The sequence below is a fragment of the Arachis ipaensis genome, chromosome B10 (assembly GCF_059453495.1).
Source record: "Arachis ipaensis isolate K30076 ecotype BB chromosome B10, ASM5945349v1, whole genome shotgun sequence".
Taxonomy (NCBI): domain Eukaryota; kingdom Viridiplantae; phylum Streptophyta; class Magnoliopsida; order Fabales; family Fabaceae; genus Arachis; species Arachis ipaensis.
The window spans coordinates 19,393,126-19,411,715 of NC_142435.1; the positions used below are offsets into that span (position 1 = coordinate 19,393,126).

At 34.4% G+C, this 18,590-nt stretch overlaps 1 protein-coding gene and 1 pseudogene across 10 annotated transcripts; one reads left to right on the plus strand and one right to left on the minus strand.

The window, feature by feature from the left end:
• Nucleotides 1–275: 275 nt before the first annotated feature.
• LOC107620280 (conserved oligomeric Golgi complex subunit 8) lies at nt 276–7,494 on the plus strand. Of its 9 annotated transcripts, none has more exons than XM_088506679.1 (14): nt 282–585; nt 2,025–2,124; nt 2,763–3,049; nt 3,216–3,368; nt 3,962–4,110; nt 4,221–4,298; nt 4,428–4,521; nt 4,623–4,697; nt 4,827–5,123; nt 5,437–5,504; nt 5,587–5,641; nt 5,798–5,936; nt 6,691–6,875; nt 7,071–7,494. In XM_088506679.1, the coding sequence occupies exons 3-14, from the start codon at nt 2,915–2,917 to the stop codon at nt 7,293–7,295; spliced, it is 1,653 nt and encodes a 550-aa protein (XP_088362805.1). In that variant the 5' UTR covers nt 282–585; nt 2,025–2,124; nt 2,763–2,914; the 3' UTR covers nt 7,296–7,494. The 9 variants fall into 9 exon arrangements, with proteins under 9 accessions (XP_088362799.1, XP_088362805.1, XP_088362808.1 ...); XM_088506668.1 differs by having other exon boundaries at nt 450–585; nt 2,749–3,049; XM_088506670.1 differs by having other exon boundaries at nt 450–585; nt 2,749–3,049; nt 4,623–4,678; nt 4,835–5,123.
• Nucleotides 7,495–8,584: 1,090 nt separating this feature from the next.
• LOC107624138 (uncharacterized) lies at nt 8,585–13,006 on the minus strand (annotated as a pseudogene). The gene is made up of 12 exons (XR_015885763.1): nt 12,925–13,006; nt 12,773–12,834; nt 12,270–12,320; nt 12,133–12,159; nt 11,904–12,008; nt 11,067–11,174; nt 10,839–10,910; nt 10,675–10,725; nt 10,231–10,293; nt 10,045–10,142; nt 9,619–9,835; nt 8,585–9,416 (listed from the first exon to the last, which is right to left on the minus strand). The product of XR_015885763.1 is annotated as an uncharacterized LOC107624138 (transcript).
• Nucleotides 13,007–18,590: the final 5,584 nt, after the last annotated feature.

Genomic DNA, 18,590 nt, shown 5'->3' on the forward strand with positions numbered 1-18,590 from the left:
AATAATTGATTTATAATCAAGGTTTTGAAAACCGGATCGGACTGGTCGGTTCAATTGAGTTAATCAGAAACCAATTAAGTAGCCGGTCCGGTTCACTTATAAAACCCTCTTACAAAAAATTGGTAAAAAAAATCAGGATAACCGACGGTTAACCGACGAACCGGTCAAACCGCCCGGGTTTCAGTATGTTCCGGTTTTTCCTCAAGCCTCGAAGCGGCGCCGTTTTGGCGCTGGGTAAAAAAAAAAAAAGGGAAAAAAGGGGCTGAGGTAAAAATAACGTTGCTGGAGCCACTTTCCTGAGTTTCCTCTTCGAAGAGTAGTCACCCCCAACCCCCTCAACCTTCTTCCCCACAAACGCCACCGTCACCTCCACCAAAGGCCGGAGCGAAGATCACCGTCGCGTGTCGAAGCGTCACCGTCGCGGATCGAGGCAGCTCTCGCGGATCGAAGCGTCACCATCACCGAAGCATTGGCGTCGTCTGGTCCTCGGCTTAGCATCGTCGTGGTTGTCGTCTGCTTGTCGTCGTCACCGAAGCGTTGGTCGTCGTCTGGCTCTGACCCTCTGTGTTCTCCGCCTCTCCCGCGGTGAGTGCTTCACTGTTTTTGGTTTTCAATTAATTTTGTGTATTTGGTGTTGGTGACAAAACTGTATGAATTGGGCAGATTTGAGTTCATGGGTTTTTGGTTTTTTCAATTAAATTTTTATTCAGTGAAGAATATAGGGCATATTGGAGTTCACAAATTCAGATGCAGATGCAGAGTTCTTCTGAGTTCTTGTTCTGTTGAGTTCTTCTGAGTTCAGTTTTAGAATTTTGCTATATAAATTAAAATTCTGCTCTGTTGAATTTTTATTTGAATTTTGGTATTTTGAATTTTGCTGAATAAATTTAATTCTGCTCTGTTGAATTCGGCTATATTGAGTTTTGGTGAATTAACCAGATGAATTGCTGAATTTAATGATGTTGATTGTCGTATGAATTGATATATTCGTCTGGATTTTGGATTGCTGTCATTTTGAATTTAGATGGAACAGCCACAAAATGATCAGCATTCACAGCAATTGATATTTTTTTAATAAAATCAAAATGATTGGTAGAAAAGATGCTTGACCCCTGTATAATCAATAATCTTGAGAAAAGTAGAAAGGTTATTTGTAGTTTATCATTAAGAGAGAACTTTTATACAGGTCAATAAAACTAGACTCCAAAATCTTTCAAATCAGAGAACTTAAATTAGTAGCATTATAGATAGAATATAGATAACATAAAATGCACCCAACAAAATTTCCAAGTCCATTCACTAAAGTATTGAAGACAGCACAAAACCAAATCTATATATAATGTCATTGCAGCAACTCACAAGGACAACATGGTAATAACAAACTAAACATGGTAAGATATATGTCATTAATATTGATTTCTTATTGAGTTTTCCTCCTATTTTATTAGATGGAGGAGACATGGAAGTTGAGGTGAATATGCCTGATATTGTAACTGAATCCTCAAATACTTCTTTTGGTGGTACTTCTAAAAATGGTGGCTTTGGATTACCTGTTTATGATGGAGACATCGGAACACTTAATGATGATTATGACTTCTGATGAGTAGTGTTTTTGTTTTGTTGAAGTATTGTTTGTTCAATGTTGTTTCTTTTGGTTGCAAAACATATTGTGTTTGTCATTTATGTGAGTCGTGATTTTTTTTTTAGTTATAAACTTTGATATTTGAAGTTGTTTATGACTTTTTAATGATAAAGTATGGATAATTTATTTTGTGAAATTGTTAAATTTTAAATTTTATTAGTTTAGAAATTATTGAATTTAAACTTCTAAAACTATATATTGAATTTTTTATAATTTTACTCTATATTTAATTAAACCGGTTCAACCACAGTTCAACCCCGGTTAAACCATTGAACCATTAAACCAGTTACTCGACCGGTTCGATGACCGGTCCGGTTCTCGCAACCTTGTTCATAATACAGATTATTCACTAATTAATTTATATGGTTCTTGCATCTTCTAGGCTAATGAATTGGATGCTGACCACCTTGTTGATTTCATACACAAACTGTAAATAAACGACAGACAGAAAACTTCATAGTTGGATATATACAATAATTAATGTAAGCTTGAACTATCTCTTCATAAAAATTGTTTTTCCACTTGAAATTGCTTAATTTTGAAGTACATCTTATGTTGGTGTGTTTAAGAACTTTGGTAACTGTATACCACCAAGGCACCAACTAACTCTGGTTTAAGATGATAGAGGAGCTATATTAAATTACTCTTTTAAATGTACATCATATGTGACATTAGCCCTGTTTTTCTGCATTGTAATTCTTGATTTATTAATTGAAATTATGTCAATTAAAGAGAAGTGGCTTAGTGCATGGTGCATAAAACCTGCTGGTGGAGCACTTGTTAGCCCTGTTTTTCTGCATTGTAATTCTTATTATTATTTATTTATTTTATTCTTATTGTTATTTATTTTATTATGAATCGCAATGGTTTCTTGCCGTTTACTTGTTTATTCTAGTATTTATTTTATAAAGAATAGAATTGAACGAAGAAGAATGAAAATTTGTGCTTAATTTAAAGGGGGAAGAATATGTATATTGTACATGATAATTCTTTTAGATTTTTTTTATTCTAAAAAAAATAGTCTTCACTTTTTATCAAATAACTGTCTGAGTTCAAAACTTTGGTAACTGTATACCCCCAAGCTCCATAGCATTCATTCTCTTCAGGAATTTTGCTTCAGTGGATCCAGATCCTAACCACAGCAACAAACCATTGCAATTCCCACCACCACCTGCACCGTCATCTTCACTCTTCAACAACGAACCCCCAACCCAACCTCACTCCGGATCCCCCAACTGGTTATTCGAATCTCAATTTCGGAGCTCCAAAATAATGGAGCATCAGTCTCATAGCCCAGAGGAAACGACGTCGTCTTCTCCGATGGCAGCGCTGCTCCCCTTGGCCTCCGACTCGCAGCAACCTTACGTCTCCGAACTTCTCTCCTTCACCCTCGATCGCCTCCACAAGGTTTCATTTCACTTCTCTTTCTCACAGTTAGAGTTTGTTGAATTATCTAATTAAATGTAACGGATTACTCGGCGTTAAGCTTTTCTTTTTTCGTACTATTCCAGAATGTAGTGTTGGTGATTATGCGAAAAAGAAGTGTTAATTGTTGTGATGGATGTTTTTTTAGGAACCGGAGCTGCTTAGTGTTGATGCGGAGCGGATCCGGCGGCAAATGCAGGAGGTAGCCGTAATGAATTACCGGTCGTTCATTTCTGCCGCGGATGCATTGATAGCGATTCGTGAGGAAGTCACCTTTATTGACAAGCATCTTGAAGTCATGGTAATTTTTATTTTTAAAATAATTTGGTTTATATTTTTCTTATTGTGTGTTATGTATTGTTCAGATTTTTCAAATAGTTTTGATATCAATTAAGCTTAAATTGTAAGCATTAGCTGATTTCCTTAGTATTGCAAGCGTAATTATGCTTTTTTGTGTGTTGAGTTGAGAATTTGTTTAGGAGTGATAAAGTCCTAATGCAGTTGGCAAGTACAAGATTAATTTCATCCAATTTGATATAATATTTCTTCATGAGCCGATTGACACATATCTGATTGTTGTGATGACTTTTCCAATTTCGGAAAGGGAATAGAACTTTAGATGCATCTTGGCCAATGTTGCGGGCTACATAGGGGTATGTGTTTGGTTTCTTGAATGTTACACCCCATTGGGTGGGCTGACCACATGGATCAGTTGACGCTACCGGATTGTATAGAAAATAAGTTCTGGAACTTCGGAATAATTTTGTTCAAATAGAATGTTATGATTATAGAAAAGCAATTGCCATCTTATGCCCTTGTAATTTTGATTGATTTCTTCTTGCATACAATAAAAAACACTTGTGTCGTTTTTCACATCAACCTCCTTTGTTACAGATAAATGAAGTCCCAAAGCTGACATCTGGATGCACTGAGTTCATAGAATCTGCAGAACAGATTCTGGAAAAGAGGAAGATGAACCAAACAATGCTAGCCAATCATAGCACTTTGTTAGACTTGCTAGAAATTCCCCAACTTATGGACACGTATGTTGAAATGATACATTCTCCATTGTCATGTTAATGTTTTGCATGGTGCATGAAAACACATCCTTTGTGATGACAACCAAGTCTTATAAATTTCTATGTTTGTGCAGTTGTGTACGAAATGGAAATTATGATGAGGCCCTAGATTTGGAAGCATTTGTTGGTAAACTTTCAACCATGCATCCCAAGTAAGTTTATATGTATCTTCCATATTTGTTAAACATGTTTTGGATTTTAAGAAAATGTCTTATTTCCTTTGTTCCTTTTTTGAAATGCTTATAGCTTCTTGTTATAATTTTTATTTTTCTTCTGGAGAGGTTGCCAGTTATTCAAGCATTAGCTGCAGAAGTTAGGTTAACTACCCAATCACTACTTTCTCAGCTTCTTCAGAAACTTCGCTCAAATATTCAGGTTCCTGCCCATGATTTTATTTAATGCATGTACAAATGCTGCTTGATTCATCTGGAAAAATGTTCAGACTTTTAGTTTCTTACTAATGTTACCTTTGCTAGTTACCTGAATGCCTCCGCATTATTGGATATTTACGGCGAATAGGAGTATTTAGCGAGTATGGAATGCGCTTGCTGGTGAAACTTCATGCATTTTATTTTTCATACAATATTCTTCTGCCTTTGTCTTTTGTATTTAATTTCCAATACTATTTTAAATTACCATCTTCCTGCTTCTTTTTAACTCAGACAGTTATTTAATGTTAGTTCTTAAGATGCCGTGAAGGTTGGCTTACTGGTATACTTGAGGATTTGGACCAGAGCAATCCATATGAGTACCTAAAAGGGATGATTAACTGTCACAGAATGCATCTTTTTGACGTTGTTAATCAATATCGAGCAATATTTGCTGATGATACTTCAGGAAGTGAGGAAAATTATGATGGTGGGCTTCTTTTTAGTTGGTCAATGCATCAAATTACATCACATCTTCAAACTTTGAAAGTTATGCTTCCAAAAATAAATGAAGGTGGATCTCTCTCAAATATTTTGGATCAGTGCATGGTGAGCTTCTTCTTCCATCATTTTCTACTTGATGTTGAAATCGGAATGAATTGGTATATTTCTGTAGACTTAGGACCAGATTCCCCCCACCGCAACACCCCCTGCAGCGTGAACATGCACACACAGTCACACACACACACACACATACAAACACAAACATTAGACTTAAAAAAAAGAGATAAAAATATTTATTATTGCCCCCTCTGTGATATTCCTGCTTAGTATGATGATTATGTTTATACATATATATTTTAACTTTTGCTCCATGCAGAAGTTACATTAATATTACATTGTCTTATTGCTTTTCTCACAGTACTGTGCTATGGGACTTGGATGGGTTGGACTAGATTTTCGAGGCTTGCTCCCATCACTCTTTGAAGAGTAATACATAGTTCCTTTTATGATCTTCTCTAGGTTAAGTCATACTCAAAGCACATCATAATACACTTTGGTTTCTCTACAGGGCTGTTCTTAACTTATTCTCAAAGAATATGAGTACTGCAGTAGAGAACTTTCAGGTAAGTTCAGTGCAGTTAAACTATTTTGCATGTGTAAAATGAAATTATGTATTTTCCATTTTTCATTAATTCAAATGAGCCAATGGCCTCCATATTATTCTCAGTAAGTAGGCCAATTTCATGTCATGATCAATCAAGTATTTGATTTGTTTTCAGTTGGCCTTGGATTCGCATCGGTGGGTTCCACTCCCAGCTGTTGGCTTCCCTGCAAATACTGTTGGTGAAGAAAGTCAGGAGGATGTCACTCCACCATCTTATTTGATGGAGAATCCACCTCTTGCTGTTTTTATTAATGGTAAGTCCAGTTATTGTTTCTTGCTAAATTGGAAATTGCTGATGCTTCATCATCTGCCTATATCTACAAATTCATGTTGCAAGTTCATATCAACTGCCTTATTTGAATAAGAGTATAGGATGAAGAGTTCTAATGGGTTCAAAAAGTGTAAATCAACCTTTCTTATTACTACTGTGAAAATACTCTACACTCTTGTAAAGCCAATCATCTTTATTCCAGTTCAATTCAGACCAACTTTACCCCAATGAATACTTCTTGCAGAATGGATCCTCACAACATCAACTGAATAAATTAAGGCATGTACTGCTGATAAAATTTGACATTTGTGATATTCCACTAAAATTCTAATTTCATACTCACTGTTTAATTTTTAAAAATTTGCAATTTCTCATCAACAATTGACACAGTAGTTGGATTAATCAAAACCAATTTCTACCAGAAGTTATTGAATGGTGTAATTTCTGTTTTACAGTATGGTCAATTGTTGATTGATACCACGTACACTCTCACTTTGTGTGTGTACAAATGTGTCTATAAACTTCTGGATCAGATAAAAAATATAAACGGCAATGCATAATGGAAATATTCATGGTTGATATGTGATGTTTGTAGCAAGTTTATTAATGTGTGCGGTTAATCTTATGATGGGATGATGTTATATGTGCTATTGTGCTTCATCACTTAGTGCTCCTCCCCTAGTCAGTCTCATTTATCCTTGGATTCATTTGCACTGCTATCTCTTTGGTGGCTGCAGGTGTATCTGCAGCAATGAATGAGCTGCGTCCATGTGCCGCAATAAGTCTAAAACATGTCGTTGCCCAAGAATTGATTAAGGGATTACGAGCTGTTTCTGATTCATTGTTGCTGTACAATACAACTCGAGTGCTCAGAGCGAACGAATCAGGACTTTTCCTCTCACTCTGCCGGGCATTTATTGAGGTGCTTTATGATTTACATCCATGAGACTGATACTATAAAAATAATAACAAATTAACTAACCTTTGTCCCATTAAGTGGAGTACGATACAAAATTATTGTTTATAATTTGAGCTGCTAATCTGCTCTCATGCTCTTTCAATAAATTATTGTAAATATATGTTCTTGATTCCTTGAAATTTTTATTTTGATGTATAGGTTGCTTATCCTCATTCTGCAACATGTTTTGGACGATGTTACCCCGGTGGAGCAACAATTATTATGGATGCTAAGAACTTGTATGACGGAATCAGCCGCCTATTAGAGACATCCTCTGCTGCAAGAGAGCTCCCAAAACCAGTGAACAATGGCAAAGCAAAGGGTGCAGATGAGAATGGCGATGTTCCGGCAGCAGCAGAGAACGGAGAAACCACTATTGTATGAATTTTTGTGTTAGATATATAATTATTTATGTATCTTTATCTAACAATTTAATTTCAAACTTTTGAAATCTTAATAACTCTATGGCAGTGCTTATTTTCCCCTTAATGTTTGTTAGTTTTCTTTTGAACACATTTAACAAATAGAAATATTGCAAAAATGTTATATCAACGTTCTTTTATGAATGAGTTTCAGTTATTAATTCCTTCTGGAATATGTAATATTTATCATTTTTTTTTATAGAATTTATTACAAATTCTAACTTATTTGTCAACTTTTTGTTGGCATACGGGATAAATTTAGGTTGCATGCAATATTAGTATTAAAAGTATATATATTGTTATATATAAAAGGTATTTAAATTTGCTACTAAATCATTTATACACAAATACTAGATTATATTATATTACAAAACTCTTACGCCATTAATGCATAACAATTAAAATGTACAAAGTTCCTATAAGTAAAAATATCACATATATAAGTCATGCCATACTAGGGTTTAAAGAAAATTACATTTCAAGTTTATTAGATATTAAGAGAAAGAAAGAAAAGACTCAATTCCTTGAAACTTATTAGAGTCTAAATTAACTTGCAATTCCCACATAGGCATGCATTAGTCTGCAAAATGTTCTTTGGTTGTTTATAATATGAATCTAATTTTTATACACAGTAAGTATAAAAAAGTATTACACAAAGAACAAATAGTATATTCTCATATTCTGACATCAACAAAAGTAATTAATTTTTAAATTATTTAAAAAATTATTTAAATATATAAATTTAATTGAATAACTATGTAAAATTTTTTACATTATCAGTGTATCAAAATTAAACTCTTATAATATTTATTGTTAATAAGTAATAACAATGACTAATTCTTTTGAAAAAAAAGATCTCTCAACTCTAAAGAGAATAAATCTTTGATCACAATTCACAAGTAACCCTCCATTATATTCACAGAGATAACTTATATAAATATATGCTCTCAGCCTCTCAGGCTTATTGGTGCTACTTTGGCAGATGATTCATTTGAAAAAATTAATTAAAACAAAAAAGAAAACCCCCCAAAAAAAGTAATAACCGTGCTTTCTCCGTACAAAAATGTTCATATTATAAATTAAAAAAAAAAAAAATCCCCCCCTAAGTGGGGAACATAAAAATGAACTTTAAAAAAAGACAAACAAAACAAAAACAAATCAACATACACAGGACAATGCTCCAAAATACCCCATCAATATCTAAATTTAAAACATACAAAAGAATCAAATTTGAAACATAATTAAGCACCAAATTGTTTTTAAGTACTTAAAAATGAATCTAACTTTGCAAATTGCATGATACTTATCTCATTTTGTATTGTAATGAAGCAAGAATCAAGAAGAAACCAACTCCAATTCAAGCTCATTTCACTCCAATCTGAAAAGCAATATGTTTAGTGCTGTACTAGGAAGATCGTTCATTAAACTGTTATCTGAAAACCATTTGCTTATAATGCCTTGAGACGATTTGTTTGGAACTCCGGCCGACCACTTGTCTACTAATCTAAACCCGAATTGTGATGCAGCCGAAAGCAAGGACGGTTCATCTACGCGACGAAATATATGGCATAGAATCAGAGCAAGCACATTACCATGCTTGTTGCTTGCGCCAGAAGTAATTAGTTCTCTGGCGCTCGCAAACAAAGGCAATATAGCTTCAGGAATGTATGTAACATCTGTGCCAATGATGACATCAAACCCTATTTTATTCCCTTCTTTTATGGCTTCTATGTGATCATTGTTTCCCCATTCCAGTTTCTTTGTAATTAGTTTGGTTAGCAATGGAGGCTCAAGATTCGATGAGACATTTTTGGCGAGGAGATCGAGGGCAAGAGCATTCCCATCGGTAGCAGCAACTAGGTCGGCATGTTTAGCAGCAATCATAGAACAGATTCCCCCACAGCCACTTCCCAACTCCAAGACCCTTTTCCCTGCAACGATATCAGGGTTTTTCGGCGAGGACAGAAGCCATCAATCGAGCCGATTCCCACAGCATTAAGCCCGTCGATTTGCAGGTATGCTGGTACTGTTTTAAAAGTACTCTAATCTTGAAATTCCAACCTCTAAGTTTGATCTCAATAATCTAAAAGGAAAATTCAAGGAGGTAAATTAGCATTCAAAATTGCCATCAGACATTCAAAATTTATGGAAACGTCTTTTAGAAGCAGCCTCGGATAGTATACATCAAATTATTTATTAAAAAAATCATGACTTCAAATATGATAATTTTATGGTAGAACTAAAAACTAAAAAGAATCAATCAAAGGCGAAAATTTGTTACCTCAGTCGCTGGAAGGTAAGGCTCCAAACATGTCAAATGCCACACCTTCAGACAAGTCAATTGCAGAGTCATTTAAACTACCATTCGAACTATTTTGCTTCGCTTCAGAACTACCAGAACGATTTCCCTCAGCTTCGTTACTAGAAGAAGAGTTCAAATCCTCTGTAAACCGGAATACAGCTTGGACCCAACGCCTGAAACCACCAAACACGATAGGAGAACTATAAAGGGTTATTACAGTCAAGAGAAGAGCGAAAGAAAAGCAAATCGCTTTTTCACTTTTAGGAAGTGGATAAAAAGTGGGAAGAAATGAATATCATAACTGAAGTAAGATTATAACTCTTATATACAATACTAAGGTAACGTTGCATGATTGTCCTGAGAGAGAAAACTGAAATCTTGGGGACAATAAAAACCTTCACTAAAATACTCCTTCAAATAGATATTAATCTTGTAGTGCTTGTCAACAACAAAACCATTTTCTCTGAATAAATTCGTCAAGAACTCGTTCGAAAAGTAGTAAGCACGCTGGATAGAAAATAAAGCATTACATTAGGAAATAAGAAATTTGGATGATCAAAGTTGTAAGATAACATTGCCAGAACTGAAACCTTACAGTGCCATCACCTCTGACATAAAAGTTGTCACTAAACTTTTGATCCTTCCCTGAAAATCTTTCCTATAGAACAGAAAATATGTATCACATGAATCATCATAGCTCAAACAAAAAGAAATAGTCAATCAAAATTTGGAATTAAACAATTCCCCGAACAACACACTATAGTTCGTAACTTTTCCTTTTCTCTTATACTATACTGTAAACCATCCGAACCGTATCAACCAAACCTCTATCCATCCTACTCTAGCCACCTTGGCATAGTTATCAAACCTAAAAGTAGCAATGTTTTATTTTTATTCACTTTGATATGAACCAGAAAAAGAAGTAAATTTCGATTCATACAATTATTAAACAGAAATCAATATCAGAAGGAAAATTATCTGGACAAAAAATTGAGCACTAGTCTATTCTTTAGGATATTATATGGTAACAAAAATCAACCTGGGCAAGATCTTCCGTGGCATAATCTCGGAACAGCACATATCCATTTGGCTGCAAATGGAGAAAGGTATGAATTTCAACACATTTGAAATGAACTGTGAACAAGTTTTCTAGCAAGTTTTATGAAAATGTATATCCAATTATTGAATACTAAAGTTTCTTACCTTGATAATTTTTCTAACATTTTGCAATACTAGAGGCATCTTTTCCGGGGACACTGCTGATAACATAAATATCTGTTTACCAAGTCAGATACTTAAACAAGTGATCTACATATAGTTCTCAATAACAAGAGCACAAAACTTGTGAAATGAAGCCAAAAAATTGACAGATAGTATCTAAGAAATGCAAATGTGATCCCATAATCATTCTACAATACACAATGTAAGTACCATGGTAACAATATCAACCGAAGATGGAAGAATTTCTTTGCACAAATCATCAACTGTCAAATCAGAGACAAAAGCTCTAACACAGGACTCCTTGAAGTCTTCATGCGTCTACAATTACAAACAAAAATATAATTACATAAATAAATGTAACAACTTTGCTTCCGTTGGATTTGGAATACTGTAAAATAAGCAATATTTCTCCTTTTATTTTATTTTATTTTTTTATAAATGAGAGAAGCTTAGGTGATACAAATTTGTTCTTGATCAACATATATCAAATGCAGTTAATGCACTCTTTTTCCATAATAGAAATATGAATTCCGAAGTCTTACAGGTAATTGGATTGAGTTAGCGGATCACTGAGCAATAGACATTGAGGTTACGAAAGGGGAACTACATACTGCTAACCTGGAGGTGTTCATGTCAAACACGGTTTAGACCAATGCTCCAATACTAGGTATGGATGTGGATTTACATTTTCGGGCATAATGAATCATATCAGAAGAGGTGGCAATTAGGTCCACCGTCCATTACTCTATCATCCATCAAAACCATCTATATCTGAATTTAGTTTAACACTATTTACCCAGTGAATTCAGTTTAATACTATTTAATATTGTTGGATGTTTTAACAATTTTGTAACAAATCAAAATGATATAATGGTTTTTTTTATTGATCTTCTATGGTCCAATCCAACATTCATGATCCATCTATTTGCCACTCTAAATTACCGATTACCATACATTTTTTTATACCAACAGATCAGGAACGAATCAAGAAGCAGACAGCAAAATTGTTACAATGGAGAGGAAGTTTACAAAACGAAGATGTCTGACCTTAACTAACTCAATAGCCCGTGGCGAGAAATCACATGCATAAACAAAAGCATCTGGATAAGATGCTATCACTGGAAATATAGTATTTTCGGCTCCACAACCAACCTGTTTGGTAAATAGCTTTGACTATTAAGCAACTTACTAATACAAAGAACTACTAAACAGGATTTTGACAAAAAATGAATTCCATTCATAAACACCAAGAAAAAAGAAAATGAAAGTAATATACCTCCAAAATCACTTTTTTTCCTTCTCCCTAAAAATGATTTTCATGCAAAAAATTGCTTAAATTGTCAGTGCTGCAAGCATCAAAGTTAAAAAGAAAATAAACCAAATCAAAATTGAAGATATTATTTCCTCACTCACCGAAAAGTAATCTCCCTATTCCTTATCCAAGTAGTGCCTATCCTTAAAAAACTGTAAAAAAAATTGAATCATCACTACAGCAAAACTACTTATAGCAAATGCCTTGAACATGAAACACAGATAATGGGTGGAAAACTTGGAAGAGTGATCATCCAGTTACAGCAATAGTCAATAGACACCACAGACAAGAGGAAACCAAATACAAAATGAAGTAATAAGACATTTGCATTAACAGAGTATAGAATAGACTAGTCTAGTCTTTAGGTATTACTGCGAATCCAATTCAGTATATCATTTTCACCAGTAAACTACAAAAATCTCATCTTTTTATTTTATTTTATTTTATTATTAGAAATGTCAACTTATCTTCATTCACTTTGCAAATCCAAATTCCCAAAACAATGAAACCAATGGCAAAAGATACTTATAATTAATACTAATTAAAAAAGAATATTTCACCAAGTATCAATTAAATAAAACATAATAAGCAAACAACCCTTTACCTTGTCCTTGTGGCACTTGTAGAAGACATCCCAATACCTCTTGGCTTCTCTTTCATACTTCTTTGCAAAGTAGAACCCAATAAACAAAATCCCTAAAAAAAAGCTTTTTTGTGCAGAAAGTTTGCAAGCAAGAGCATTATAAGAAAGAGTACCTCTCCAAAAAGGCGTGACCCCATTGTTTGAATTTGGGTAAATTTGCAATCTTTGTGTTTGTTGCGGTTTTTGTTGCTCCATAGAATCTTGAGTAGGTGATGATGATGATTAAATAATAGTTAACATATTGTAATTAAAAATATATTATTGGATTTAGTTAGTGAATATTGTGGCTCTCTTTTTTCGATATGATTTCCAAGCGTGAGTAATCCTGCGTCGGACTAAATCCCTATTTTGGTCCCTGAGATTCACGCGATTACTCATTTTGGTCCCTGAAATTTAAAATTATCTATGTTGGTCATCCAGATTCAAGTCCGGGCACCAATATAGTCCCTCAATTCTTTCCGACGATGACTAAGCAAACGAAGTGTTGAGATTGCACACTCCCTGCCACGCTGGATGATAAGTAAACGACATCGTTTATCTTTGGCATCCAAACAAGTTAGAAATGAAGAATAGTAGAGGTAGAGAAGAAGACGAATACTTTATTTTGGGTTTCCATCATTTCTTCTCCCTTCATATACAAAACGACGACATTTCTGACTTGTTTGGGTGCCAAGGATAAATGACGTCGTTTACCCATCATCCAATGTGGCAGGAAGGGTGTCATCTGAGCACTCTGTTTGCTTAGTCATCACCGTAAAAGTCAAGGGACCACATTGGTGCCTAAACTTGAATCTGAAGGACCAGTATAGGTAATTTTAAATTTCAGGGACCAAAATAGGTAATCGCATGAATCTCAGGGACCAAAATGGAGATTTAGTCGATTTACAGGGCTATGACGGCGTAAAGTTGGAGTTTGGTGGGGGATGAAATTGGACCGTCCGATTTACTGCTGTGGAAAAGGAAAACAAATTGGACGGTCCGATTTGTGTTGTTGGCTGGGTGTGCATATGTAATCGGATGGACCGATTTGATGCTGGCTTAATTTATTTGAATCCAATGGACACAAATCGGTCCCAGGGATTTGTGGATCAAAATTTTTTTTAATCCAGTGGCACCGTGATCGGACCCATCGATTTGTTGCCGGAAGAAAATTGGATGCAATGTAATCGGAGGCAGCGATTTTTGATGCGTGGAAAATTGTGAGCGTTGAGCACCCGGTCGGACCGTCCGATTTGGTGAGTCATGCGTACATAAACCAAGGTTGTACCCAGAACCCCCCATTTCTTCTTCTTCTTTAGTCCGTGAGTCTCTGCATTTAGGTGATGTTCTTCCTCTTCTCTCATCCTTCTTTATTTCTGTAGATTAGATTTTATCGAGACTGAAAGTGTTTAAAGTAGTATAGTATTATGGATGATAGAGTTGTATTAAAAATTTATTGTTATGGACAGATTTTATTAGAAACATATGAAGGAGTTCAATTTATATGTGAAAATCTATTAGATGCTGTTATTCCATTTACGTTGTCACTGGATGAATTGAAAGGTGTGATTTGTGAGAAGATACACTCAGAAAGATGTAGAAGAATATCGTGTATTTTGTACAGGTATCCTTTACCTGTGTTTGGTGGGTTCGTTTATTTTCAGACCAAATACGTGACAGATGAAGAGAGTATGCAGGAAATATTTTCAATGTATATGGAGAATCGCCACCGAATATCGTGCATCAAGTTGTATATTGAGTTCGAGCAATCTCAAGCGGACCGACATATTGAATTGAAAGATTATGATAGTGACAGCGAGGAGGATTTTGAAAGTAACTATGAGATCATTGGTCCAGGCGAAGACGAAGATGGAGCTGATGGCACCATGAACGCAGATGTGGCGGAGGTTGCTAATGCATTAGCAAACTCAGTGCCGTTTCAACAGCATTCTTTCATGCTGTCGTTGGACTTGGAAGCGATGAATGCACCGGAATTTTCGCAGTATATGAATGCAGGTATGTCGTTTATGACCATACCATTTGATTACTTTATTAATTAATAGTTCTTTATTGTGAGTTATATTTACTAGTTCTTATGTAGATAGAATAGTGAATGTAAAGACTATTATAATGATATATTTTGCGATGTGATTGTGGCAGAGCTTCCTGTTGTGGCCGACGGTGAATTTACGGTGGGGATGGAATTCAGTTCAAGGGAGGAAGTAATCAAGGCAATGAAAGACTATACCATCCGTAGAGGTATAGACTATTGGGTTTATGAGTCGGAACTGACGACATTCTATGCTAAATGTACACAATATGGCAAAGGTTGTGATTGGCTGATCAAGGTTACGAAAATGCAGAAGAAGTACTGTTGGGAGATAAGGAGGTACAATGGTACTCACACTTGTACCAGGTCGACAATTTCTCAAGATCATTCGAAACTGGATTCTAAGACAGTTGCAGAAGCAATTAAGCCGTTGGTAGAGGTTGACCCATCTTTGAAGGTGAAATCAGTCATTGCAGAAGTTCAGTCGAAGTTTAACTACACCATCAGCTATCGGAAAGCTTGGTTAGCAAAGTAGAAGGCGGTTGAGTCAATTTTCGGAGGTTGGGAGGCATCGTATGAAGCTTTGCCCATATGGTTTGAGGCCATGTGTCACAAGGAGCCGTCAGCAGTGGTTCACTTTGAAACAATGCCTGCGTACCAGGGGGATGACTTGGTTCCTGATATCCGTGTACTACATAGAGTCTTTTGGAGTTATTATCCTTGTATTAGGGCCTTCAGACATTGCAAGCCAGTAGTACAGGTGGACGGAACTCATTTGTATGGTAAATACAAGGGTTGTTTGTTGGTTGCAGTCTCACAAGATGGTAATAACAACATCGTGCCTGTTGCATTTGCCATAATGGAGGGGGAGACTTCAAGTGATCGCATATCAACATCCGTAAAACCCTACAAGATTACATTTCCTTTATAAGTACCAGTGTAACATAACTATCTTAACAATAATATAATTTTTCTTACAAGACCATTATTATAACTAACTAGCTGAAGTTGCCTATCTAACATACATACATTGTAAACATACATAATAAATATGCCTAATTATTTGTCTAAATTATACTAAATTATGTTAAACTCAATTATTAATAACTATAATAATAATAATAATAACAATAACAATAATAATAATAATTACCATTATCTACCGACAATGATAATATTAATAATAATATTATTAATAATATTAATAATAATAATAATTAATTACAATTCTCCACGGATAATAACACTAATAATACTAATAACTCTCTACCGATAATAATAATAATAATAATAATAATAATAATAATAATAATAATAATAATAATAATAAAAAATTTTAAATTTATTTACAGATCTCATTTATTCATTGATTCACTTCATTCAGAACATATTAATCAATAATAATCATGAATCTAAACCCAAATCAAATAAAAAATCTAACATTACATACATATTATTAACTGTTCGTACAGGTTTTAAAAGGATAAACACTAACTAATTAACTCTACTTTAATATTTATGTCTAACACCTAACATCTAATAGTAACCATATCTCTCTCTCACACACATATATATATGATTAATTTCTACTTAGTGTCATAATAATATATATTGCTATTAAAAATAATAAAATTTTATCACTATTATTATTTATTTATTAAATCAAAATATTAAAAAATATAAACTTACATAACTAAACTAGGATGTCTAAGATAATTAACAATATGAAGCTCTGGTTGATTTACGTCTTTGATCTTTCTTCGTTTTGGCATTGTTTTCAATTTTTCTGTGTGTTTTCGGTGGTCCAACAATGGTGGTGGGGTTGGAGAACAGAGAGAGAAAGAGATGATGGGGTTGGAGAACAAAGAGAGAGAGAAATGAGAGTGAAAGTGAAAGGAAAAGTGGGACTCGCTTAATTGGAACCTCATCAACGCGGGACTGCTGTGCATGCTCGCCACGTGGTTCCTGATAGCTTGAAATCAGACCCACCGATTACTTACCGTCCGATTACTTAAATCGGACCGTCCGATTTCCTGCCACAATTCGGTCTATCCGATTTCAGTTCAGCAGCCATCACAGCTCGGTGATACACCCAGAACCCCCATAACCCTGTTATACACGATCGCAACCTCCATATCAAAATTAAAAAACTCGAATATTGTTAGCGTAGATTTATATATTAGAAAATATACTTTTAATGTATTTAATAATTATTAGAATAAGTATAGGGAGCCAATATACTTGCTGTACAATCTATTTTTAATATATAAAAGTAGGTATATAGGTTTACCCACATTACTTCTAAGTTATTTCTCTTCTTCTACTAATGCCATGTCAGCACCAACGCTTACTTGGCAAAATTTTAGAATCCACCACTCAAATCTTGTCAAATCAACTTTTATTTTCACATAAAAAAAAAACACAAAAAACAACTAAAAAACACAATAAAAACCAACAAATTAACTTTTTCCAAATCAATCCTTATTTCTAAAACAACAAAAACACAAATTAACATTTACCCCAACAAAAAGCTCTCAAAATCAAAGAGCTTATTACCTTTCTCAAACCCTCACCCTCTTAGCACCTCTCCGCACCAAGATCCTATTTCCTCCATCCTCTTCTGGTCCCATCTTATTTCCTCCATCCTCTTCCGGTCCCATGAGCCATTATTGTACATCGTGATGTCCATCTCCGGCGGAGCCGCATTGCATAAATTGTAGAAATCGGGGCAAACTCTATTCCTCCTCTTGCGATTTTCCTGGCAGAGCTCGATTCTGGGTCTCAGACCAACGTCACCATTCGGCGCCGCCAACGTAGGAAATTTGTCTTAGGTATCTTCCTAAAGATTTTTAACTTTGTCGTTTACTCTTTTCATTGTTCAATATCATTTTCAATAGCCCTATTTATTTGTTATAAATAATAACATTTTAATTGTGAACTCATTGCAAGTAGCACAAGTTTATGTATTCCTCTTTTGTAAACGGTTCTGTCCAACACTCACAACCAAAATTAATGTGCATTTAAAATTATTGCTCCCTATATACTATCGATTGCAATATTTCATCATCAAATTATAAATTATTATTTTACATGTGGAGTACTTCTTCCACAATTTATATTTACGTGTTCCTCTTTTTCAAATTGTTATTCCACATGTGCAGTAACCATGTCTTATTCTCTTTGTTGTAGAAGGATTTGCAGTGGTAATGACAGACCGGAAGAGTTAATACCCAAAATTGCTAGATGAAAATCAACTAATCACTATTTAGTAAAATGTTTTAAAAAAATTAAAACAAAAAACTCTTATCTATTATTAATTTATTATTCAATTGAAACATCAAGTACTAATTAAATGCAATAAACATACATTAAAAGTGTCATAATAATAATAATTATAAAAAATTTCAGTTACAAATATTCAAATTCTACAACTTATACATATTAAGACTCTTACTACTCTTCATTTCTTAATCTCTTATACTAATTGCCAAAAATTTCTTAAATTTAATATAACATTTTTATATGTTTTTCATTCTCATTCATTTATTTTTTTCATTATTTACAAACAAAAAAACTGCAAGAAAAGACAAAGTGTAGCCATTAATGTAACACCCTAACTACCAAAGCTCACGCTTCCGGCTGCGTTACTCTGATAGCTCGGACATTACGACGACACTTATATTATTTAATACTAAATTATGAGCCTGTTTGAAACTTTAAACCGCATTACTACTCCCAAGAATACTTTCG

What these genes read in the sequence shown, in the direction of transcription:
- LOC107620280 (XM_088506668.1), top strand. An exon ending in CTTTCAACCATGCATCCCAA is followed by an intron (nt 4,299 to 4,427) that starts GTAAGTTTATAT and finishes TCTTCTGGAGAG; the next exon opens with GTTGCCAGTTATTCAAGCAT. An exon ending in TCTGCCGGGCATTTATTGAG is followed by an intron (nt 6,876 to 7,070) that starts GTGCTTTATGAT and finishes TTTGATGTATAG; the next exon opens with GTTGCTTATCCTCATTCTGC.